Raw genomic sequence first — 25,193 nt, 5'->3', positions numbered from 1 at the left:
CAACTACCCCGTGCTACATCTACCCGTGCTACATCACCACTCATCTATCAACACATTTCGACAAAGAGTTCAATGTATTCGACGGTTTTGACACATCTTAAGGCTGGAAGTCCCCACAACCATATCATAACCCGTCATCGTACCTGATGCTCGTCTTCGCGCCGTCAGATCGTACCCGTCCCTTCCATCTCCACTCACACCGTTCTGTCAGTCGCTCTCCTCCATGGGTTCGGGCCGACCCTCTACAACACGCAGACACTCGTCGGCGAACTCGACAAACAGCGGCTCAACCATGAGCCGGCGCAGGTCGTCGTCGGGGTGCGGCGTGGTGTCCGCCTGTTGGACCAGCTCCCGCAGGTGAGGGTTGTTCAGTAGCTGCCGCAGCCGCCGCGACTCGCCTGCGGGGGAGGGGACGGGCGTCAGGTGAAAATCGGGGCTTGAAGTGGGGCGATCGAAAGTCGTACTGCTGATGTGAAACGATGGTGAGATTGGAGACAAGTAACACAGCACTGACGTGGCTCAATTTTACAGCTACGCCGGGTTACGGCACCAGCCGGCGTGGCAGACTCACTGAGCCAGCTGAGAGCCTGTGCAGAGACCACCTGGTCCGAGGACTCATCCCAGAGCACACGCTGCTCCCTCTTCTCGGCTGGCTGGCCGCTCTTGGCAGCCTCTGGAGCCACACACGCCAACTTGTGGGCCTGACAGCAGCTGGAGCAGCAGCTGAAATTGAAAAGTACACTGGTTCAGTGCAGTTTGGTGATAAGTAAAAAAAACATTAACACTGGTTCAGTGCAGTTTGGTGATAAGTAAAAAAAAAAAAACATTAGTGTACAGTTTGTGAGCTATTCAACATAGACATGCAGGACATAATTTGTGGTTGACAATTGAAGATTATTGAATTGCTGGTTGAAGAAGGAATAATGTTTAACTTGCAAGTTCTCACTTTTCTTGAAATGCCTACCATCATTGAACATGGAGAGAACAAGTAGTGCTATTAATATTACACTAAATCATTGAGCTACTTACTACATCAGTCTGCAGATTGGACATCTGTACTTTGGCCTTTCACTGCTACATACAGTACAACTTTGGGCAGGCTCCATGCTGGTACATATCTGAAAAAGTAGAAGTGAGATCGAGATAATCATCCCATCTTCCTCCCTTTCCTGGATGTAATGCTAGGTATTCCTTTCTGTGAAGTTTTCAATGCAACACAAATCAAACAAACATTAGGCAGGTATAAAACAATTTCCCTGCAGTATCCACTGTCAGTACACATTCGACAAAGAAATTTGCTCATCATCACACGTGCCTGGTCACATACTCTGGCACAAAGGACAATACAATAATATCAACAACGCCCTCAGCGAGGTGGATTGGGATGTTGAACTTGCGCACCTGAACGCAGAAGAGGCCTTCAACAGGGTACTTCAAGTCCTACAGCAACTGATACGCCAATATATCCCCATCTCTAATCGCAACAAACCAAAGAGCAAAGTCCCCTGGAAGACTAATCCTCCGACATCTCTCAAGACGAGACGTACCAGGGCATGGCAACAATACAAGCGTGCTAGATCTCTACATGGTCGTAAATCGCACATCACTCAAGATCTCCTCTCTTCATTTATGCGAATCAATAAGGAGCTTCACCTCTTCACTTTCTACTCGCAAGTGGAATATGAAAAGTCGCTACTTCTGAAGATGAAGGAGAACCCAAAGCTACTACATGCTCACCTCCGCAGCAAGAAGAAGTTCCGCTCCTCAGTAGGACCAATTCGACTTCCTGACAGCACCACAACTGACAGTCCAATTGAGATGGCAGAATGTTTTGCCGAAGCTTTCGCCAGTGTGTATCGACCTGAAGTGCCGTCACACCCAGCACCTCACCAACAGTGTGATGGAGCACTTGAATCCGTCGATTTCGACTCTGCAGAGGTGAAGAAGGTGCTGATGGATCTCGACGTGAATTCTGCTATGGGCCCAGACGGTCTTCATCCCCGTTTTCTGAGTGTGCAGCTCACCTGGCTCGCCCTCTATCCAGGATATTTCATCTCTCACTGGAAGAAGGATCACTCCCCTCACTCTGGAAGCTATCGATCGTGGTACCAATCTTCAAGAAGGGGTCTCACGTCGATCCTTTGAACTACCGGCCGATCTGTTTGCCATCAGTCCCCGCAAAATGCCTGGAAAGACTGATCTCTAATGGTTTGAACATCTTCCTCAATGAAAACAACATCTTCATCGATCACCAATTTGGTTTTCGACCAGGGATGTCTACGGAGGACCAGCTTCTGTCCACTTACGAGTATATATCAAGTGAGATCGACAAAGGGAAAATAGTTGATCTTATCCTCTTCGACTTTGCAAAAGCATTCGACGTTGTCTGTCACCATATTCTGCTAGACAAGCTTGGGCACATAGGCATCGGGGGAGACCTTCTAAGGTGGCTCAAAGAATTTCTATGTGACAGATCGATGCAAGTGGTCGTCAAAGATGCATACAGCGCACCAAGATACGTCAAAAGTGGTGTACCCCAAGGGTCAGTCCTCGGCCCAGTTCTTTTTCTAATATATATTAACCACATCGCGACAAACCTTAAATGTCACTACAAGATATTCGCAGACGATCTCAAAATATACACATGCATTGATAGTTCGAACATCGGCCGTGACACTGCAAGTCTGCAATCTGATATCAACCTTCTCCACGCAACCGCCAAGTCATGGGGATTACACATGAATTCAAAGAAGTGTGTCACTCTTCGTTTCAAGAGACGCTCACACATCTTGGATAGACCCAGCTATACCCTCGATGGACGTCAACTTCCCGATTCAGTCGCCCAGGTTGATCTTGGAATACTCGTTGACGACCAACTGAAGTTCCATGAACACAGCAGAACAGTGACAAGGAAAGCCGGCGGCGTAGCCCACAACCTCCTGAAAGGCACAGTATGTAGAGAACCTGAATTTATGATACACATACTTAAAACGCACATCAGGCCTATTCTGGAATACGCGTCGCCTGTCTGGAACACTGGATATGTCCAGGACAGGAAAAGGCTGGAATCAGTGCAAAGGCTATGGACCCGCCAGATAAAGGGACTTGAAGGCAAAGAGTATGGGGACAGGCTACGAACGCTCGACCTTTACTCCATAAAGGGACGACTACTGAGGGCTGACCTGATCAAATGCTGGAAAATCTTCAACGGAAACTGTCCAATACAACCTGCAGATCTATGGGATATCTCCCGTGACACTCGTACAAGAGGTCATCCGTTCAAAATCCGAGTGAGCCGCAGTCAAGTTGACGCCAGAGCCCGCTTCTTCTCCCAGCGTGTCGTCCAAGACTGGAACTCCCTGCCGACCTGGGTGGTCACATCCAAGACACTGAAGGAGTTCAAGTCTGCCTTGGAAACCTGTCTCGGAAGTCGACTATTTGATTATCTCCAGTAGCTGAAAAAGAAACACACCCAATCAATCCTGCCTGTCCCTGGTAGGCGCCCCCTCTTATCAAGCAAGAGTGGGGTTATACGCGCCAGGGACTCCCATCCCCGCCCTTGTTCCTAATTCCCTCCCCAAATCCTCACTATCTTGTCTATCCATTCTGATTCATCTCATTCTCCATATGTTACTCACTTCATCGCACATCTTAGTCAACACTTCTTTTGTTGTTGCAAATTGCACAAAGACTACCTCCATCAGCAACAACTACACCCAAGCAGACGTACCATTCCAACCCTTAACAATTGCACAGTCCAGTTCTGAATGTCCTGCTTATCTATTGTCCGGGTTGGCACGTCTCTCTTCGACACGGTTTCCTGTCTCTAATAACCCTACCACCATCTGGGCAATGAGCAAGGAAACCTAACAGGTGAGTTCAACAGGTGAGTTCCCTGATTTGCAAGTGCTTGAAGATTGAGATAAATATCTATGGAAAGTAAGGAAATCAGAACTTGCTTTTTTTAAGCAGGTAACCACACTATTGGGATATTAGGTCATGATGTGGAGGTTATTTGTGTTTAGGTCATTTTGAAGCAAGTGCTTGGAAACAGGACAGGAAATCTTGATCTGATGCCAGTTTTACCAACAGAAAAATAGCCACCTGCCAGAATTTTTTGCCTCAAGACTGCTTCACATGCTGAGCATAAACGCGATGGGCACATGCCAGTACCTAAGCGGATAGGGCTTTACTGTTCACGTGCCGTATGTGAAGCAGTCTTTTAGGCAAAAGGTTCCGGCAGGCGGCTATTTTTCTGTTGGTAAAACTGGCCTCTGATTTGCTGTGCTAAATCTAGATCATTTTCGATTTTATACTGATTTTTTTTAGACAGCTGGAGAATTGCTGCTTTTTATGGACATGCACAATGTTATGTATTAATTGCGGCAAAATTGACTAGCAGATAACAAGAGGGTGGCGAAGACCAAATGGACAGATCAGGGACGTACGACCCCGGACGTTTTTTCAATATTTGTAGCTGTTTATCCAATAAACACAATGAACTCACAAACTCATTCGCAATATGCCCTGCACAAGGCCCTATATACTCTGCAAAACGTCTCAAAGCTTTGCTATTTTGATTTGGTAGTCCTACTACGATATATGGAAGCAGTTTTTCTTTAACGACCTTCCACTTTACTTTGAAAGTATAACTTACTTGTATCTTACTTGATATCAACTGTTAAAATTTTTCTTGAAAGATCAATTTATTCTCATTTTCTCTTACTTATTCCTTGACCATTTTTTTATTCATTTCCTAATACATTTAAGATGTCTTATGTTAATTATAACGTTAAAAATGAGTAAAGTAATTCCTTTAGAGAAATTCTCGACATATGTGCGTTAGAATTGTCGACAGTTTCTTTATAAACATTTCCCTCAGCTGGGCGGAGTGTCTCTTGTTGCTCGCCGAAGAGTTTTGAAAGCTATCGGGCGTCGGGGCGGGGCTGGAACGTACCTAGTTGTGTCTTTGTATTTTAATTCAGCTGAAGCCATAGATACACTATACAAGTACAGCTCATGGCTTCCGCCAGACCTGGAACAGGAAGACATCGGTCGGCCGGTCATCATGTAACAAGCGTGGATATTGATCCCACCGAGCCTGTCGTGGACGAATTTGATCCATTTCAAGATCAGAATAATGTAGATGTCGATGAAGATCCTACATACGAGCCTCCACCAGAAAAAGAGTAAGTACTTCATTTTTCATATTTATTCTTATGTTATTTCAATATTGGCCTGAGCAATAAGCAAAGATGCTTTGCATCTACGATTTAGATCTTGCCTCGTGATCGTTTGGATCAGTTTATTTGCATTTGTGTTTGCAAATTCATAAACCTCACCCCATACTGCAAAGCATGTCATGTGCACGCACCAGGTGCGCCAAGTTTGCTGGGGGACTGAGACTGACTACTGAGTGCACGCCTCAGATGGCATGCAACGTCAGTCGGGGAAACTATGGTAAAATCTGCTATTTTTAGCAGAAATCTGCTAAAAATAGGTACGCATGTGACGTCATCGTACCCAAATATAGCAGATTTGGGTACGGCCCCATACAAAAGCAGATCTGCACCCTAATTGAAGCAAATGCCTGGCAGATTCATGATGAGAATAGTGCTGAGAGTGATCTCTGCTATTTTTGTTCAGATCCGACTATTTTCAAATTCATTATTTGAAAATAGTCGGATCTGAACAAAAATATCAGAGGACATTCTCAGCACTATTCTCATCATGAATCTGCCAGGCATTTGATGCGCATTTGCTTCAATTAGGGTGCAGATCTGCTTTTGTATGGGGCCGTACCCAAATCTGCTATTTTTGGGTACGATGACGTCACATGCGTACCCATTTTTAGCAGATTTCTGCTAAAAATAGCAGACTGCTAAAAATAGCAGATTTTACCATAGTTTCCCCGACTGACGTTTCAAGTTCAAGCTTACATGCCCCACACAAGCATGATATTGAACATCATACAAGACTAGACGGCATAGAAAGTCTCAGCTAGTGACAGCCAGTGATGTCGAAAGTGATGTTGAGCAAAGTCAGTCAGCGATTAAAGTCAGCAGTGTCTTTCATAGATTAGGTAGGTACCTAACCATCACACTTATAGTGGGGGTAGGGTTCCAATGTGCCTGACGAACTCAGACTAGGTTGTTACTTGATGACCTTGGTTGACTGGTAAATGCATCATTGGTGGTAAATAAGAAATATTGCTGAGAATAACTAGTGGGACAAATGCTGGTTTACCTGAAGTGACCAGTCACTAGCACCCAGCCCATCCCAAATGCACATATACGTTATCAAACAAAACTAGTGTGAAAATCAGAATCAAGACCCCAAAATACTCCACAGAAGAAAAGACTCATCTGCTCCACCCCCAAGAAGATTGAGCAGGTCCTGATTTTCCTGACATATGAAATAGGTCATTGAACTGACCTGGGAGATCAGCCATCTGCAATGCTCAATCGTAAGATCTCAAGATCGGTTAGCATTTGCTTCCTCTCGTCACGGAGCAGCAATGCTCTATTTTTCTGCAAGGCTCTATCTCGATAAAGGGTAAGGGTCGAGCGGTCGGGAGGGGCCCGACCGAACCGAGGTCCACCGTCAGACAGAGGTTCCTCCGCCCAATCACATATATTATGCCAGCCACAGTGAAAACGCTGGAATTTCTGTCACATTCGCACATTTAATCGCAATGAACAGCGCAGCACTGAGCACTCTCACAAATATGCGGTAGTTGCGTAGACGTCCATCCGCGCATTTCACGTTTGTTTCATTAGCAAGCTTCGAGTGAGAGCTCAAATAAAAAGGCTAGATAAAAGATGCTAGATAGAAAGATAAAAATATGGATCTTGGACATGAGCTTTACTATGATGATATCGACTTAGAGAAATGTCCGGAGTCGGATCTGGACTCAAAGTCGGAGTTGACCATAGAAGCTGGAGTAGGAATTACAAAAACATCGACTCCGCAGCCTTGCTCGTGGGCGCTGTTCAGTGTTCACGGACCTGGATATCGATAAACACCAATAATCTCACTTGAAATGCAAAAGCATACTTATGCTAGAAGGCAAGGAAGCTCGCCCAGATCACAAAAGCTGCCGATTTAGGCAGGGCATGACCTGACTGACCTGTCCTGGTAGGGCATCGAGATATTCAGGTTATTTGTGTAAAGAATGTAAGCTGTCCGAATTTTGGCGGCATCATTTTACGCGTTCTGGAGATTTAATCGAAATGGATGATTGCACGAACACATTACACAAGCTTTGGTGGAAGCAGACTTAGCTGGTTGATGTCAACAAATTTTGACTTAGGTAGAACACATAATTTCACATTTGGGACAGTGTAGGCCAGGGCCTTTACGACCAGCGTGCATTACGTGGGCTGGGGCGTTATCAATTTTCCGATTCAATGTATTGGAACAAAAGTGCACAGGAAAGTATTACCATGGATGAAGGAGAACCTGGATTGGAAACTAACAGCTGATTGCGTTCCCTTCGGTAAGTGCCCGAGGGCACGCGCGGCGGCAGCGGGAGCCGCGTCTGCCGCGCATTCACTGGCGCCGCGTAAGCGTTCACCGGCGCCGCGTAAGAGAAAAACACTAGAAATGGCCCTCTTTTTCAAGGTCGCCTGTATTCGGCCCTCGTGTACGACTTTTGTGCGGAACGGACAATAATAGTTTTGGTCTCATTCGATAGCCTGATCAATTTTGTCTGTCGTAAGTAGCTTCTAAACCTAAAAATAAATCCGCATTGCGGTCTAATACCCGTTTCAAGACATGCCGCCCCGCGTCCCCCATAGGCCGTAATGCTTAACGGCGGGAGTTTCCAGTCCCGATACTTACCGAACGCTAGGTGGCAGGTCGATCGCCCGGAACGCTGCCCGTAATGTTGAAGGAATAGGAGTTTCCTATCCAGGTTCTTTCATCCATGGTATTACGATTAATTTGTTTAGCTTTTTAGTCTGTAACTCGTGTTCAAGCTCGTAACGAAAGTTTCGACGTTGAGAGCATTTGACTGCATCATACATATATTTAGATACCTTTCCTTTTCCTAGACTCACTTCACCGCACATTATTTACAAAACCTTTTGTGTAGAATCAGCCATGATTCTGAACTGAACTTTCTTAAAGGTCGTGAAGCCAAAGTTAGCGTAATACTAGCATTCGGGAAGATTCCTTTGGTTAACGTTTGTATCACATAGCACCTATTTTTTAGTATAATGGTAACAAATGCGTTGGCTGCCGTCCTGAGAACTGTAGAGTATGAACTATGACGTTATCTTCCGCCTACGTTGTGCCTCACTATCTGTTGTGCGTCCATCCGCTCCTTTCCAGTGGTGCCTGACCGACTTTCCGGACCCTGCCCAATCCTTCCCTGCCGGCGGCCACATGAGTCATCCCCTGACCGGCGGCAACGGGAAGAGTCGTCGGCACGAGGAAAACACGGACCGGCCTAAAGTGCCGGCGTGTCGCGTGCATGGCACTCTGCGCTAGGACAGGGAATCAGTTGCCTTGATTGACGAATTTCCATGCGTTTTCTTGCTTGTTTACGGTTGTTGGCACTTCAAAACGCGTCCTCACTCTTCACTTATGGGATATTAACACTTGAATACAGTTTTCAAACAGGGTCCGTTTAGCGTCATGGTAAGATAACAGTTATTGCGCCAGATTTATCAGCATATTATATCGCACACAGTAACTGCACACGTCGGGACACGGTATAGATTCGGTTGTCCGGCCATGGAATAAATTTATCTGTCCATGTGATTTCCGATGACAGACTGGAATGTTGCACAGCTGGTGCTTCATTGTCCCGTTGTTCGTGTCCCCAATGGTAGTTTGGCGGCCCCGTGTCGCTGCATGGGTCCTTCTGCCCTTCATGTAGCTCATGTAGGTATCGGCACGTGTCGTAACGCTCCGGCACCGTGTTACCACCGCTGAGCTCTGCGCATTCCTATCGGCAATGCTCTATTCTAAATATATTCCCTGCTGTTCTCTGTATCCATATAGGCTTACTGAGTGGTCTCATTAACATCCAGGTCATCTTTTCCTTCAAGCAACACCTGTATTGTGCTTTTCCCCTCCCTTCCGGTTTACCGTACTTATTCCACTTCGTATTGACCTCCAATAACTCGTGCTGTTCTGCGGCGTGCTGTTCGTGCTCCGGTCTAGTGCCGTCCGACACCTCATGCGCCCGTTACAGACAGACACCCTGTGCGCCTGTGATTGACGCCCGTCTCGTCTCTCCCCCGGCAGATGGTACCACGGCCGTCTCGATCGGCAGGGCTCCGAGGAGAGGCTGCGCAACTTCGGCAAGACGGGCGCCTACCTGATCCGCGAGTCGGACCGCAAGCCCGGCTCCTACGTGCTCTCCTTCCTCGGCCGCACCGGCGTCAATCACTTCCGGTACGGCCCGTCGGCTAACACGTTCTGTCGCCCGCTTACCAGTTTGCTAGTCGGTCACTTATTCGCTTATGAAACGTGTATTTGTGTCGTTAGGAATGTGCGCCTGTGCTGTTTTGATGAGTTTTTATTTTAGTCTACGGCAGTTTATTTCTGATGTTTATCACGGTCAGAACTCGGAAAGACTCGGGCTCACAGGTCGATGTTTACTCGTATGTCCCCCCAAATCGCCCTGTCTGAGTGTTCGGCGCTCCCCACCACGGCCGTCCGACACCGCCCGCGGCCTTCCAGCCGGCGGCACTCGGCGGGAGGCGGGCGCCGTTTTATCGCCGTCGGCCGGCCCGGTTCGGCGGTGTAACCGGCCGTTTTTGCCGCTGACTCACACCCGCAGGGTGACTGGCGGGGGGAGAGTGGGGGGGGGGGGGCTGCAGCTGGTGAGTAGGCCCGAGACGCCGCCGGTCTCTGTCTCTTAGCGGGGGTGGGGTTATCTGATGGCGTGGTATCCCGAACGGTCCGCAGTGACCTTGTGCAGTGGGGGGCACCGAGATGACGATATCGGATGTCGCATAATTCTGCAACAGCCGCGGATAAACGATAGCGTGAATCATGTGGCTAGGTGGCTGTTGGTTATTTATCCTCATTCGTAGACGTGACTTCTTAATACACACGCATTTAACTACTAAAGTTAAGCATATAACCATATCTCTTACTATATGCTGGTTGTGTTTAACAACAAGGCACAGGGCAACACAACGTGGCCCGATGTTCATTATCGCTGCAACCATCTTAGACCGTCCTTTACACCCATGGTATGTAATTTGCGTCCCATCACCCGCCTTCCCCGACCATACACACGTGTTGACGTTTTCCGTCTCGCGTCAGGATCACGGCCGTGTACGGCGACTTTTACATCGGCGGCCGCCAGTTCGCCTCGCTCTCGGACCTGATCGGCTACTACACGCAGTACTCGGACCTGCTGAAACGGGAGCGGCTGGAGCACCCGGTGCCGCCGCCGGAGCCCGTCAATGACCGCAGGAAGGCCGTCGCAGTGCTGCCCTATACCAAGATGCCCGACACTGAGGAGCTCAGGTGGGTGCCGACTCCGAGGGGTGTTGCGGTAAAGAGCTTGAGAGATAAGGGGGCGGTGGTGGGTGGAATTAAGGGGGCGGCTGGCGCTTGATGAGCTGAATTGCAATGGTGCGTAAAGTAGAGGTTAGGTAAACGGGAAAAGACCTCATGAGTCGGTCAGCTGGTCAGAGGGGCTGGGTTGATGGCTTGTTGTTGTTCGCCGTGGCAGCTGGTCTGGGACTTAGTTATCATACAGAGCACTGAGACCCCGAGTGGTACTGGTGCAGACCTGTGTTGAAGAGGTTTGTTTACCGTCTACCAGGTGTGCTGCTGACTGAGTAATCCGTGCTGAGGGTGGATTACCGCGATACTGGGACGTTCTTACCTGATGTTTATCGCCTCTAAGTGCCGCAGGGGGCGGGGATCAGCCGCTGGCGCGGCATTGTTTCGAGTTGTGATTGTCGACCGGTGGATTTTTCCATCGGTCGCCGTTAGTATGATCGTTGACGTGTGTACAACGCATGACAATGGTGAGGTATAAATGCTGTTAGGAATTAGGATTCCTAGCTGTATTCGGACATTGGCATGCCTTCACAGAGTTTTATTATTTTTATATGGATATCTGTGATCGGAATGTGTGAAAGCTGATTTACCTGCCCTGTTCACAACAAGGTGCGTAATTGCACCGTTTGCACTCGATGCTTCTGGTCTTTTGTTAGTGACATAAAAAACATCGAGTTTACAATCAGCTTCAAGTGAATGTCACCAGGCAATAAGTATTTTCGTTCACATATCCTCATCTGACTTTTGTTTCTCTCCTCGTTCCTTCTCGGCGCAGTTTCCAGAAGGGCGACATCTTCTTCGTGCACAACGACTGCGGCGACGGCTGGCTGTGGGTGACGGCACACCGCTCCGGCGAGCAGGGCCTCATCTTCCAGGAGCTGACCGAGACCCTGGACGAGACGGTCGACCCCAACTCGGTCTACCCCTGGTTCCACGGCACCGTATCTAAAAACGAGGCCGTCGATCTTCTAGTCAAAGGTGAGCTGGGGCTCGGTGGCCCACCCGGCCCGTGAAACCATGGACTGTGGCTCGTTGTGTGACTCTGGCACGTGTCAGTACAAGCGCTTTGTGAAAAGGAACGTTTTGACTGAAGCGACTTTATGTGTGTTGCCAACAGTTTTTGGGACACACAGACACAAGTTATCAATGAATATTGTCGATGGTTCATGAATAGTGTCGATGGAATATTGCCGATATTGTCGCACTTTCGACGAAGTGCGACAATAAATCGGGTAGTTTGAGCGATTCAGTTCATGTCGTCAAAAAAAGTATAAAACACATCACAGCACATGTATAAAAGTTTGTGTGAACGCATTTGGTTGCAGGCAAAGTTCAGTATATTCGCATCTCTCTGTTGGGTCTTGAATCTCGTCCCCTCAGCAGGACAGCTGTATATTGTCTCGGTGCCGTGTTTTTGTCTCGGAGGTCTGTGTTATGATTGTGAAACAGACAGTGGTCTGTTTGTGTTATCGTGCGGATTGTCAGATGTTGTCAAGTGATGGACCGCGCATAGGTCAATTGATGTCTGCCGTTTGCTTATCAGCTCACTTTAAGCATATCGCTGCGTAAGGATATATAGACTGCATGACTGGTGTTTTTTTTTTTCGTAAAAAAATATTTGACACGGACTGTAAGCTGCACAGCTGATTGTTTATGCGTCTTACCTAGAACATTTAACGTATAGTTGCAGCTACTTCAACCACCTCGTTGACGTGTGTACTCTATCGTTTTTCAGCTGGTCCGGGCAGCTACCTGGTCCGTCCCAGCGACAACTCTCCCGGCGACTACTCTCTGTTCTTCCACATCAACAACCAGATCCAGCGCTTCCGGATAGAGAAACGCGGCGTCCGGTGAGTGCCCGGATTAGCGCCGACACCGCACACGGACAGCATTCCGTTGTCGATGGCGGCATGGCGCTGCTGTGTGGCCTACGCATAGGCATGGCTGATGCAACACTGCACGGGTTTTAACGTTTTATCCAAGAAAATGGCAGCATTTTCCCGGCAATAGCCTTGTGCTACCGGCAAAAAAAAAAACGTGGCATTTCGCTGCGTTAAATGGACTATTTTACCACGCCCAGTAAGTCGCCGTCTGAGCTTCTTCCTTTACCTTATATGATTTAAGTATAATCTGACATCACGTCCTTTCCTGTGGCTGCATTCACTCTGACCCTCCCTCACTATGTCGCCAGGTACGTGATGGGCGGCCGGACGTTCGAGTGTCTGGAGGCGGTCATCAACCGCTACAAGGTCGAGCAGATCGTCGAGGGACACACGCTCTCGCAGCCGGTCAAGGTCAGTAAGCGGCCGCCGTAGGTCAGTAGGCATTGTGGGGTCAGCAGGCGGCCGTCCGGTTGGTGTGGCTCTGCCCCCGGTCAGCTGCACAGCAGGGCGGCTTTGCGCAGCGGTAGGGATCGCTCAGGGCTGGGAGGCACCGGGTTATGATACGTCTAGTTAGAAGCGATTATTGCATTTCCCGTTGCCTATCCGTAATAAGCTGGCTTTTATCCTATAATCGGTTTTGTTTCGAGCCCTTTAACCCGTCATTATCAAGGCGCTTCATCATTGGCTCCGCTAAGCCGGCCAAACCCCTGCGATTGTAACTCAAGCACCCATATCGCCAGCAATGTCAGCCCTGTGCACTGGCTCGTGATGCTATGTGCGACGTCGTAACCCTGTATGACACCGCTGTGACCTCATGTGACCCGCAGAAGGTCAGCTCGGAGCTGGACGGCCCCGTCCAATCGCGGGTCGTCCACCACGCCGACGAGATCTACGCCACACTGCGCGAGTGCAGGGAGATGCAGGGACTCAAAAAGAGCAAAGGTCAGCACGGGTGTTATAGCCCAGAGTTGCGTAAGAATGCATAAAATGTAATTTATAGATGGACGTGGTGTTTGCTTGGGAGGTAAAGGACAGATACAGAATGAAGATGTGAACGTCTCATGGATGTCAGCTCACAGGTCGGCAGCCACTTTTGCACGAGTGGGATGATACGATTTCATTATTTATTTGGTTACCATGGAAATGTTTATTTTTATGAGTCTGTGTTTGATCGTGACCTTACTGATGTACTTGTTTTCTTCAGGTATTAAAATGCAGGGATATCTTAGCAAGAAAAATGAGAAGAATAAGAAGTGGAAGACCATGTACTTTGTGTTGCAAGTGGAGGGCACCGATACTCATCTTCTGTTTTATGATAACCCCAAGGTAAGTCACCGATGTTACTCATTGCCGTAAAACAGCGACCAATGTCTCTTTAGTAGTTTTAAGAAAAATTATCGCAGTAAAGGACCACTCAGTAAATTGTCTGAGATCAAGTCAGTCCATAAGATCAGGCTGTAAACGTGGCTGATCTTACTAGGTGTCTGCACCAAACGAATAAGATCTACATCAACATGTTTTTTTTTTAAATAAATTTCACTGTTTGTTGGCCGGCGGCGGTCTGACCCCGTGTGTGTGGCCTGGCAGCGTATGAAGCCCAAGGGTCTGATGGACCTCAGCTGTGCCTATGTGTATCCGGTGGACGACTCGCTGTTCGACCGGTCCTTCTGCTTCCAAATCGTCGAGAAGGCGCTGCCGTGCCTGGCCACCGTCACCTACCTGTGCGCCGGCTGCCAGGACTCGATGCAGGTGGGAACACACCTGAGGGGAGGGGGAATGTGGGGAGGGATAGGGAGAGACAATTACGGATGCCTGGCCACCGTCACCTACCTGTGCGCTGGCTGCCAGGACTCGATGCTGGTGGGAACACACCCGAGTGAGGGAGGGGGGAGTTTTGGGGGGGATAGGCCTAGAGATTACAGTCCCGGAACGTTTTGCCAATCCCGGGATCCCGAAAAAAGTTTTATTTCGGGATCCCGGGATCCCAGTCTTGTCGCTAAAGGTTGTAAGAATGATTTTCTACTGACATATTTTGCGTCTTTTAGCTTACCACAAACAAAGAGGCAACCAAAAGCCATCCTTAGACCATGTCATTTGCATTAAAAACGATTAAATTTGCGAAGGAAACGTTTCTATTTGATTAGTATTTATTCCTAATTAGCCTTTATAAAACTGTGCGTCGACCAGTGCGTTTACTATCTTGTCATTAAGACGGGTTCCAGCACATCCACGCCTCACTCACTCTTCGTCTACGCTACTCGTAGTTGGCGCGGCAGTTTTAAGCCATTGTTGGTAAGTCTGTCTATTTTAAAACTCGCGACCAGTGTACGCCAAATTTGGCAGCTCCCTATTTCACAATGTTTTCAAGACGTCGCTTGGTCACTTCACCTCCTTCCGGTTCCGCTTTCATCACTAATGTCTCTCAGACTTTGCTCCAAAGTCGCTTTGAGGGCAGAGTCACTGACTGGGAGAGCTCCACTCTACCGTCTTCAACGTTTGAATCAGTGAGCTCTGCCGTCACTTGCGGCATGCGTGACATGTGACATCTTTCTGCGACACGAGCTCAAAGACTGTCTTGATGGCCTCTTTTGTTCCGGCCACGGACGAATAAGTCAGAATCGCGGAAAGATCCGTGATCCTGATAAAGATGTTGCAGCACTTATGTTGCATTTTTGTTTTGTTTTTGGCGTTCGGGGACCCTTTTTCGTACGCATTTAAGCGGCTTATCCGCTGTGGGTGATACCCGGGAGCTACCAACACGGTCGACCGTGGACGGCCAAGACGGGGCGCCAGCTAAATAGTTTCTCTGCTTTATGTCACGCAGCACCATGAACAGTGTAAACAAGACTCGTGCAGCGGCTGCATTCTTTTTGTGGTGAAAAACGTTTTTTTCTAGATCCCGGTATTGGCGGAATTTCGGGATCGGGATCGGGATTAAAATCCTGCCGGGATCCCGATCCCGAGATTGCAATCTCTAGATAGGCCGAGACAGTTACGGGTGTCGGAGCTGGGACTCGGGCGCAATGGAAGGCGTATTAAACGCCGAATGTTCCATCGGTTGTTCGCTCACCCGGTTTCTAGAGTTCTCCGACAGAATTTAAGGATATCGGCGTTGTTAATTACGCTAATACCATTAATGCATCGAAGCTGTACGACACTGACGCTGGCATTCGGCAGGACTGACCCTCCCCTTCCCCCCTCCGGCAGGACTGGGTGTCGGCGCTGAAGCCGCTGTGCGTGCCGCAGAACGCGCGGCTGCCCAAGGTGGCCAACCTGCGCGAGCTGCGCTGTCTGCAGATCACCGTTCTCGAGGCGTACCGGCTGCCGCTGAAGCTGGTGCCCAGTCCCTTCTGTGTGATCGCCGTCAATCAGGTCAAGGTGGCGCGCACCAAGGTCAAAACTGGACCCGACCCTGTCTGGGGAGAGGACTTTGTTCTAGAGTGAGTAGGCCCCTGCGGTCCGGACGCCCAAAACCCGTAGGGTGGGTGGTGGACGTGGTAGGCGGCGTCAGCGGCTGGTGTGGGAGGATGAGGCCGGTTAGGTGACATTGTATCTAACTTCGAAAAGAAACAATGCGTTGTGCTATATTTTCTTCTTTTTTTTCGTAGTACGACGGAACTCAACTAACGAGACCATAACGTGTTTGTGCTGGAATGCAGGAACACTTTCATCACGACGAGCTGAGAAAACCTCGTCTCGTTTGTTTTATGCTTACCCTGTTGGATAGTAGGTCATACTCATCATGTCCCGTTCATAGGCTTCGTGTCTACGCATCTATTGTCTAATCATGTATATGTCCGATGTGTTCCGCAGCGACCTTCCACCGGACGTGCTGACGTTCAGCGCCATGATCTACAACAAGGGCAAGCGCTCCAAGGACAGCGAGGTGGCCGAGGTCACCGTCGAACTGAAGGACCTCACCAGCGGCGAGGAGGTGAGACCGGGGTGGTAGCGCTGCAAAGTAGCCGTGGCTAGAATTGAAGATTCATGGGTTGGGGCGCGCAACGATACCTTTAGCATTGTGCCTAGCCTCGTAGAATATAGCTGAGGAGTAGACTGATAAAATTAACCGCCCACATTTGAGAGGCTTATGGCTTTTATGGATCGCTATGCCTCTTATTATCAATGGCTGTATAATTATATTCTCAGACTTTGATCCACTAGAGACTGCCGCTTGGGGTGTTATTCGCTCACGATTGGTCTAGTTGTTCACTCTCCTCCGCTGTCGTTTGCCCAGACGGAGAACTGGTACCAGCTGTCGGGCATTACGCCGATCGGCGAGTGGGGCTCGCTGCGGCTGCGGCTGCGCTACAGTCACGACCTGGCCATGCCCTGCGACGAGTACTCGTCACTCAAGGAGCTGCTGCTCGACGGTCAACTGGAGGTGGTGCGCGCCCTGGCCGGACTGCGGCACGTCGACCGGCTGCCGCTGGCGGCCGCCCTGCTCAAGGTGTTCAGGTCAGTTCCTACTGCCTCAACCGCCCTGCTCACTGCTCAGTGCTCAGTACTCAAGGTCTTCAGGTCAGTTCCAGCAGGCCGCCTACGGCGTGGCTTGACAGGCTGCTAGAACGGGAGGTAAGGGGTGCTGGCAGGAGTGTTATGAAGGCTCGAGTCGGTTAGTGCATTTTGAAGATTATCGTCGCAAGTTTAGTGTTTTATTTGGCGTCAGCATTGTAAATGCACGAGTGATCCATTCTCGGCTCCAAAATGTTTGACCAGCCGTCTGACCGGCCATATTGTCCCTCTGACTGACCCCTGACCTCTGGCCTCGCCGTCTGTTCAGGTTCGAAAAGAAGGAGGCCGAACTGCTACAGACGCTCAACGACCTGGAGATCGAGACGGAGGAGGACAAGTCGACGCTGTTCCGCGGCGCCACGCTCACCACGGCGCTGCTCGACCTCTACATGAAGTCGGTCTGCACCGGCTTCCTCCACGTGGCCATCTCCGACATGGTCAACAAGATCGTCGAGTCCAAACAGACGTGTGAGGTGAGAGACGAATAGCGAGGCCATGGGATGGGGTGAGAGCAGTGTTGAGGAGGAGGTCGGAGGATACTGGCGTAGCTGGTTGATTTGATGCTTGGGATAGGATTGCGGTTAGTGATAAGATTTCAAGCTTATTGTGTGGCCCGTGAGCGTGATGTTCCAGCGCGTTGTGGGCAGTGGGTTACACTTTAAAAGCCGCCGCTGCTGCCAGTTGTAGTCACGTCGGCTGCAGTTCGCCGTTGCACATTAATAAATAGCCGTACCAGTTGCTCATTCACCCCGTATGTGACGCACCATCTCGCTTTGTTCTCCCAGCTGAACCCGTCCAAGATGGACCACCAGGACGACGCGTGTAGTAACGCCGAGTACCTGCTGGAGGTTCTGGACAGGATCACCGACTCCATCTTCCTGTCCGCAGAGGACTGTCCCAGGTGGGTCATGGTCACCGGCGGCCGCGGAAGGTGACAGGGTAGGCAAGTATTGTACGACAACAGAGATGGTGACAGCTGATGGGTTCCAGGACAGTGGCATGGCCAGTGACGAAAAGGAACGGTGTTTTTCATAAGGATTGAATTCGGGACCAGGACCGACCGAAGATTGCAGTCTTTCGGAAAATTTTGTATCGTTCAATCTCCGTGCTGCATTGTGATTACCCATGGTGCTGGTCAACGAGTTTTCTCTCGGTGCGTCTCTGTGCGTCTACTGTTCATAAAGTGCACGCGCCTGCCAAGGCGGTGGTCTGTACCGGTGTCCGATTTTGACGACTATCCACCCCCTCCCCATCCTACAGGACTCTGCGCTACATCTGCGGCTGCCTGCAGCGCAGCGTGGCCGCCAAGTGGCCCAACGAGAAGCTGGTGCGCACGCGGGTCGTGTCCGGCTTCGTGTTCCTGCGGCTCATCTGTCCGGCCATCCTGAACCCGCGGCAGTTCGGACTGCTAACCGGTGAGTGTTGTGAGAGAGTGGTGAGTTGCCACCGCCGCATTGTTCGGGTTGTGAGGTAAACGAGGCGAACGGAAGCGGAGAACTATAATTAGAAAGAGCGGATTGGAAGTGCTGCCGTGTAAATGGGCTCGATGTTTATTATCCTGCCTGCGTTAGCTCTGACGTCCTGCTCAGTCCCCGCTGATGTGACCGTTGCGTGTCTCTTCCTCTCAGAGCCGCCGCCGCTGCAGGGCGCCCGCTCGCTGGTCATGGTCGCCAAGTGTCTGCAGAACCTGGCCAATCTGGTCGAGTTCGGCGGCAAGGAGCCCTACATGGAGGTGGTCAACCCGTTCATCATCAAAAACCGCGAGCGTATGGTCGGCTTCCTGGACCACCTCTCGGTGAGTCGGGGGGAGGCGGCGCCGCGTGGCGCTCACACGACCTCCCACAACGGGAGGTATGATTCAGTCTTTCCTTGAAACGAAGCATGTTCATTATAGGTACGAAGGATAAAGACCAGTTGCAGCATTCTATTGTATGTGGATATTTTGAGCGTGCGAAAATAATTACAGATTCGTTGTGCCATTGTATGTACCCAGCTCTCCGCCATGCCGTTTTCTCAACTGACCTCGCCACTGTGACTCCACAGAACGTACAGGTTCGGCCCGAGCCGGAGGACCTGCCGCTCAAAGGAGACCCGGCCAGGGAGCTGGGCATCATCCACCAGATCTGCTCACAGCATCTCAAACACATCCAGGACCAGTGCAGGACACAGGTGATGGCAACAGAATGGGAGGATGGGTAAATGGATGCACGAATCAACGATCAATTAATCGACGAATCGATTCATGAATGACTAGTAATATTTCCCGTACCTTGAGTTATTGATAGAACGCATGCTAAATATAGAGTATTGAATGTCCTCAATGGGCGAACGAATGAAGGAAGGAATAAATTAGGTTTAGCATTGCATGTTCTCATTAGAGGAGATTTCTGAGTGACTCGTAACACGTAGACACAATTGTTGTCGCTCGCCATGCTGGCTATCTGAAAGGAAGTCTAGCGCTGATTCCATTCGATGTAGCTGCTGAACTGTGATCCCACCCTCCTGTTTACCGCGCACGTTTCGTAACGCCACCTCCACCGTCCGTCCCACAGCCGAGCCTGCGGAAGCTGGTGACGGTCACTCAGATCCTGGACAAGCACAAGAAGACGTACCAGGAGATGATCCGGCAGGCGGCGAGCGGCGCGACCACGGGCAGCACGATGGGCTCGCGGCCGCCGGCGCCCTCCACGCCGCTCGTCTGACCGGCCCTCCCGCCTCAGACACTTCACGCACAGAGCGACTGAGAGACCGAGTGGCTGGCGGACAGACCGGGCGCGCACCCACGCGCACGTGCGCGCCCAACGCGATATTATCGGGGCCGCTCCGGCCCGGACTGGCTGTTTTCTACTGGCGCGAGCGAGCGAGAGCGTTTGTTTGCTGTGCCAAATGTGTTGGTTGGTGCGAGTCGGCGCCGAGTGGCTGCGCGGTCGGCGAGTGCGGCAGGCAGAGTCGGAGGTGAACGCACCGCGCCGCGACAGGTTGGAATCGCCTCGATTTACGTGTGCGCATGGCCCCGTGTCGGTGTAACGGTCTGTCATAATCGGGTGAAACCTTAGTTTGAAACGCTTCAAGCGCATGAATTAGGTGTTTCCAATCGTTGGCGGCGCTTTCGACGTCGCGGTTCCGCTGTGTTGTGCCGAACAGATCTGTTGCCTCAGTCTTTTCCCGCTGTCTTTGCGCACCTTTCGGTGTCGATGCTTGCGCGCTGGCGTCATAATGGTGCTCTCAGGTTCCGGCGCGGCGCTCGCCGGTGTCCGCTCAGTTGGCGTCGTGTTCCGTCTCCCCGTGCGTCGGGCGCCGCGGCCCCGCCCGACCGCTCCGTGATACGTATTGCTTTCCTGTAGCCGCAGCCCGAGCCGCAGGGAGCTGCGGGCGCCGCCTGGCCGCGTCGGCGTGTGTGTGAACGCGGGCGAGTGGCAGTCAGTCACGCAGTCATACCATCATTTGTATTCATTTGTGTTCATTGTTTTGTAGTATTTTAACCGATGAATATAACCCCCACATTGTCGTCCGCGTTGGGTCTCGCTGACCCGTCCAGTCAGCACGGTAGCGTTACCGTCTGACGGCGCTCGGGTGTCGGTTACATCACAGTTGGTCCCGGCCGCCGACCGACCGCGGTCGGCTGACACTTCTCAGTTCTTTTCTGATACCGCGCCGCGAGGCCTGGCCTCGCCACCAGGGTGTAAGTGTATATAAATAAGCCACCGGCGCACCGAGGTCACGACAGGAACAGCACTGAGAAGGCCATCATGCAGCAGGCCACGCAGACATACGGGCTGAGACGCTCTCCGATGCGCGCAAACTTCCAGAAGGTGCCCACCACACTGCCGGGGAGGAGGGAGGCAGTCAGAAGCGCGGCAGGGACCAGAGGGAATCGGTTGCACGCCAGACTGTTCTCAGCGGGACATGTTCTTGGGAGTAAGCATATAGGGTAAGTATTGCTAATGGGAAGCCCTATTAAAGGTGGGCATTAAATGGGTACCTCTTGAATAGTGAAATGGACAAGTATAGGTATGGGCATTGGGGGCAACCATGTCACGAAAATCAGTGTGTGTAGCTAGTCATTGGGCTGGTGTGCCAAGCAATGCCACCAGTTTTAACACTTATGCCTACCCTGTCTTGTTTCGGTCCAGTATGCTTGGAAAAATGGCATGGATGAATGTGCAGGTGCAGATCATCAGTAACACCACTGTCAGAAGAGACTGGAAGTTGAAGATGGCTGACTGAAAAGGGACAAAGCACTTGTTATCAGACATGACAACTCAACAATGGATAAACTAAATGCCAGAGCAGTCAGAAACAGTAGCAATGCCTTCTCTGTCAGGGTGCTAAATGGCTGAAACAGACTACTGCCAACACCAGTACTAGCCCCTAACATGCTTTCCAGGTTCAAAACCAGCGTCCAGCTATGACACAATGGACACACCTGACACCTAAACATAGCTTACACCAAACTTGCACCAGACCTTATGCAGATGAACAGAAGGTGGACATTGGACAAGGTGCTTGAGTTGCTTGACTAGACCTCGCCCTATAGACCAATTGGTCTATCTAAATAAATCCTGCATACTATATAAAAGAAGGTAAGGAAAGGATGGCTCGCAGGTGTGTTGCCAATGCAAGATTCATGGGTTCTACCTACCACGTAAGCAAGGGCTCCGCCACGGACTTTTGGTTGGGGGGGACGGTCTGCTCTTCGCCCATCGCCTTAGTGTCTCCTCTAAAGCTAGGGTACCCCCAAATCCAGTTTTCTCATCGGATTTAGGCCACTTGTTTTTCGTCATAGCCCTGATACGATGATTTTTTTGGCTAAAAAAAAAAATAGAGAAATGGTAGGCCACCTGACCCATGCCATATTAGGTACCCAATATTAGATTGTACCTTTATCATATTGACAAACCAGACAGAAAAAACTTGATAGGTAAACAAACTTCAATTTTTAATGGTATTTGGCTCATAGTTTTGCGCTGAATCTGAGTCCGTTTTTAGCATTTGGCAAAGGTCGGGTCAGGTTAGGTGAGATCGACAAGTGCGTGTCCCGCCGGCTAGCCAAAGTAGGTGTCAGCCACCACAGACAGCTTTGTAACATGTTGCATTGGTACCAAAACTACTTCTCAATGTTCAAATGGATGCTTAATTCGACATCATCTCCTAAAAGTTTCCTATATAGTAACATGCCTATTGCCTAACTCGAAAAAGAGAGCCAAATTCATCTAACGGTAATGACCTTGACCTGATATTCACGTGACCTTGACACCTACCATAATGCATGCGTCTACCGTCATTTCACATGTTGGCTCGGTTTTATGACACAACAAGTCTGGAAACGTATAGATAATGCGCGCTAACATACGCCGAATCGGTGTTTCGGCCTGACATGGTCTGGAGAAATATACCACAGGCCCAAAAGTCATGGTCCATGGAAGTTAGGATCAATACATTTTAAGAAGATGTGTAAAATTCCTGGGAAAAACTAATAGTTTCGTCTTGATAAACCACTTTTTACGCGAGTTATTTGCGAAAAACTGAGGGGTGGGTCAATCCGACCCACCATAAGAACGAGGGCTAACCTCTCAAACACTGGAAGCAAACAGCTTCTCTCAACCTACAGTTCTGCGATATTCTTATTTAGTTATTTGACCGATGGAAGTTTCATCTAAAAGAACGAACGCGTTTACCCGAAAGAATAATCTCCGTATTGAGCGTTTAACTGATTGAGAGATCCTTATCTGATATACCTACTGGACCAGTATAACGCCTTTTGGGGCGACTAACGGAGCGAGCGAGAGGGTGAGCCTTGCACGTGCGAAATTTCGAGGGAGTACCTCCAGCTGACTTGTGCACGGCACCCTACTAACCGGTCTCTAACGATGTGCCAAATTTGAGCACAATCGGCCCAGCCGTTCTCGAGATCTGGAAGCGGCACCCTGCACGTGCGCACGTGCAAAATGGGTCCCGACTGACTTTTGCACGGCACCCTACTAACCGGTCCCTAACTGTGTACCAAATTTGAGCGCAATAGGTCCAGCCGTTCTCGAGATCTGGAATCGACCCCTGCACGTGCGCACGTGCAGCAGCACCCCAACTCTGGCACATGGATATGCAGTGCCTAGTGGGTGCTTACCTACATGCCAACTTTCAGCGCAATCGGCCAAGTAGTTACCGAGATATTGCAACAATTACCAAACTGACACCTCTTCGTTTTGCACGTGGCACGTGCATAAGGGGTCACCCACATGCATCGGGAATAGTCCAATACTTGGTAGAAGGAATGAAGCTACCCTACAAAAATTACCGCATGTAAATCGGTCAAGTGGTTGCTGAGATATAAGCCTCGCAAAAGCGTCCGCACGGCCGGCCGGCCGGCCGGCCGCTCATACTCAGAAATTTCTGTTAATCTAAGGAAAGACTACGCTCGCTTCGCTCGCTCCGTAATTACCTACTGGATATAGGTACCTACTGGATTCATCATCGGAATGGCACGTGTGATTGCGAACATTCGTCAGTAGACTCACGTTGATATACCTAACGCGAAAACGCCTGTCGATATGTTCTACTAAAAAAACAAATCTGTGGGCCGTGGCCCCCATAACAGAAAAAGACTAAAAGCACAGCGACAATATAATTATCGACGACAGGTTAATTAGATTCCCATCACATTTTTCTTCGGAGATTCTTTGCACCTATATGTTCTGTTTTCGGTGTCAGGAACAAGAGTCAATTTATCTACCAGCGGGAGAGCCGATTATTGGGGGGGACAAAAGATAGTATGTCCCACCCAACATTTTGGTTGGGGGGGACATGTCCCACCCGTCCCCCCCGGTGGCGGAGCCCTTGCACGTAAGTTCTGCATTGATGGATGATACCGTTGACAACCTTTCACGTACCAGGTAAAATCAATGCATTGTGGATAGTATTTCAGTGGAATTTATATTCGAATTTTCTAAAGCTTACCATTGCTGATCGCAGTGCTGGTGCAGTGAGTGTGTTGCCTTGGCAAAATTCGGTGAATTGTTTGAATGGGAAATCTAAGAATGCCTGGTGAAAGCAAATCTTAAAAGATATTTAACGCTTCGGCAGAGTTCAGAATTCCCTGAAGCACAATATTGGCCTATGCCCTTGAACTTGAACTAGTGGCACGCACGGTATATAGAGAACTGGGGCACGAATTGTAAATTGAAATATTTCCACTTCACAAAAGGTATTTTCTATTTAGCAGCCTACACAGTTGTGTCATCCTCCGTTTATGTTTCTTGTGCGCCATTTCTGTAAAATGTGTCTGCTGTTCGACGTTTGGTATGATGCTTGTCAGTGTCGGCCTCTTATTGGTCAAACGTATGGTCAAACGGCGTATTTACAAATTGCAACCGAGCTCCGCCGTGGGGTAAGGTGGGCAGGGGTTTTCGCACTACGGCTGCGGTTGAACTACCGTCTGTGGTAGAAACTTCAGGGCGATGGCGCGTTTCATACGAAATGTGGCGCAATGTTTGTTTGCTTCTGAACTTCTACTGTTATTGCTGTGAATTCTTGAAGTGGGAGTGTTTCAATAACAATTTGTGGATTATTTGAGTTTCTTTATATAAACATAAAATAGTATTATGAAACATTGTGTGGAAACTGCAAATACTGATATGATCAATTACTTAGTTTGGGAATTGATACACATTTTGTAGAGATTTGTCTGACAAATGGTGTAACAAACCTCAAGCATATCATGATCTGAAGCTGTTGCAACAAATCAAAATTGCTTTGTTGGAAAGACTGGAGCATGGTTCAAGATGATGTGTAAAAATTCAAGATTTGTGGGAAAGCTTGTGACTGTAGAACGGAAACAGTTCTATATGATGGCTCAATCAAACATGGAAATGGACGACAAAAGTAGAGTTTCATCATTCCGCATGTGAGAATAACTTCATAAATTCACAATTCTTGTAGTATTTCATTCTTCTTATGTACAGTTATAGGTGTTGTTAGGGTATTTGAAATTCATTGTGTCAGTCGAGATATAGATGGATTGCGGACAAATTTTATAATCATTGCATGGAAGCTAGGTATAAGGTACTTGTTCGGTAGAAAGGTATTGATGAATGCCATGAGAAGGTTTTTTATGATTTAATATATGGTCGTTGATGTGCCTACAAAAATGCAAGCTTACTAGCAACTAGTTTCTGAATCAAATCGAAAGTATTTGCCATGAATGTAAATATGTACCTGCAAAATATGTCAATAAATTTGTGTGTTGTTGACCAGAGAGCTTTATCA

The 25,193-nt window shown here is 49.3% G+C and overlaps 2 protein-coding genes and 1 long non-coding RNA gene across 8 annotated transcripts; 1 reads left to right on the top strand and 2 right to left on the bottom strand.

The window, feature by feature from the left end:
- Positions 1–55: 55 nt before the first annotated feature.
- Positions 56–4,598, bottom strand: LOC122394704 (zinc finger HIT domain-containing protein 3-like). 5 transcript variants are annotated; one of them, XM_043391772.1, is made up of 4 exons: positions 4,508–4,598; positions 1,030–1,118; positions 572–723; positions 56–398 (listed from the first exon to the last, which is right to left on the bottom strand). In XM_043391772.1, exons 2-4 carry the CDS (start codon positions 1,104–1,106, stop codon positions 208–210), a joined length of 420 nt encoding a protein of 139 aa, XP_043247707.1. In that variant the 5' UTR covers positions 1,107–1,118; positions 4,508–4,598; the 3' UTR covers positions 56–207. The 5 variants fall into 5 exon arrangements, with proteins under 5 accessions (XP_043247707.1, XP_043247708.1, XP_043247709.1 ...); XM_043391773.1 differs by having other exon boundaries at positions 4,548–4,586; XM_043391774.1 differs by lacking the exon at positions 4,508–4,598 and adding an exon at positions 4,273–4,331.
- A 258-nt stretch (positions 4,599–4,856) lies between these two features.
- On the top strand, positions 4,857–20,439 carry LOC122394703 (ras GTPase-activating protein 1-like). Of its 2 annotated transcripts, none has more exons than XM_043391769.1 (18): positions 4,857–5,189; positions 9,256–9,405; positions 10,285–10,491; positions 11,309–11,511; positions 12,269–12,383; positions 12,725–12,827; positions 13,244–13,358; positions 13,621–13,742; positions 14,004–14,165; positions 15,624–15,856; positions 16,230–16,350; positions 16,654–16,874; positions 17,200–17,404; positions 17,717–17,832; positions 18,192–18,346; positions 18,560–18,726; positions 18,975–19,100; positions 19,484–20,439. In XM_043391769.1, the coding sequence occupies exons 1-18, from the start codon at positions 5,020–5,022 to the stop codon at positions 19,631–19,633; spliced, it is 2,841 nt and encodes a 946-aa protein (XP_043247704.1). In that variant the 5' UTR covers positions 4,857–5,019; the 3' UTR covers positions 19,634–20,439. The 2 variants fall into 2 exon arrangements, with proteins under 2 accessions (XP_043247704.1, XP_043247703.1); XM_043391768.1 differs by having other exon boundaries at positions 4,883–5,189; positions 16,654–16,867; positions 17,193–17,404.
- On the bottom strand, positions 20,364–24,173 carry LOC122394705. The gene is made up of 3 exons (XR_006258916.1): positions 23,886–24,173; positions 21,045–21,154; positions 20,364–20,755 (listed from the first exon to the last, which is right to left on the bottom strand). It is a non-coding gene; the product is annotated as an uncharacterized LOC122394705 (long non-coding RNA).
- Between the last annotated feature and the right edge of the window lie 1,020 nt (positions 24,174–25,193).

This window comes from Amphibalanus amphitrite, unplaced genomic scaffold, assembly GCF_019059575.1.
Source record: "Amphibalanus amphitrite isolate SeventyFive unplaced genomic scaffold, NRLGWU_Aamphi_draft 000607F_arrow, whole genome shotgun sequence".
NCBI lineage: Eukaryota > Metazoa > Arthropoda > Thecostraca > Balanomorpha > Balanidae > Amphibalanus > Amphibalanus amphitrite.
Note: the sequence above shows the minus strand (reverse complement) of the source record. Positions and strands in the feature narration are given on the sequence as shown.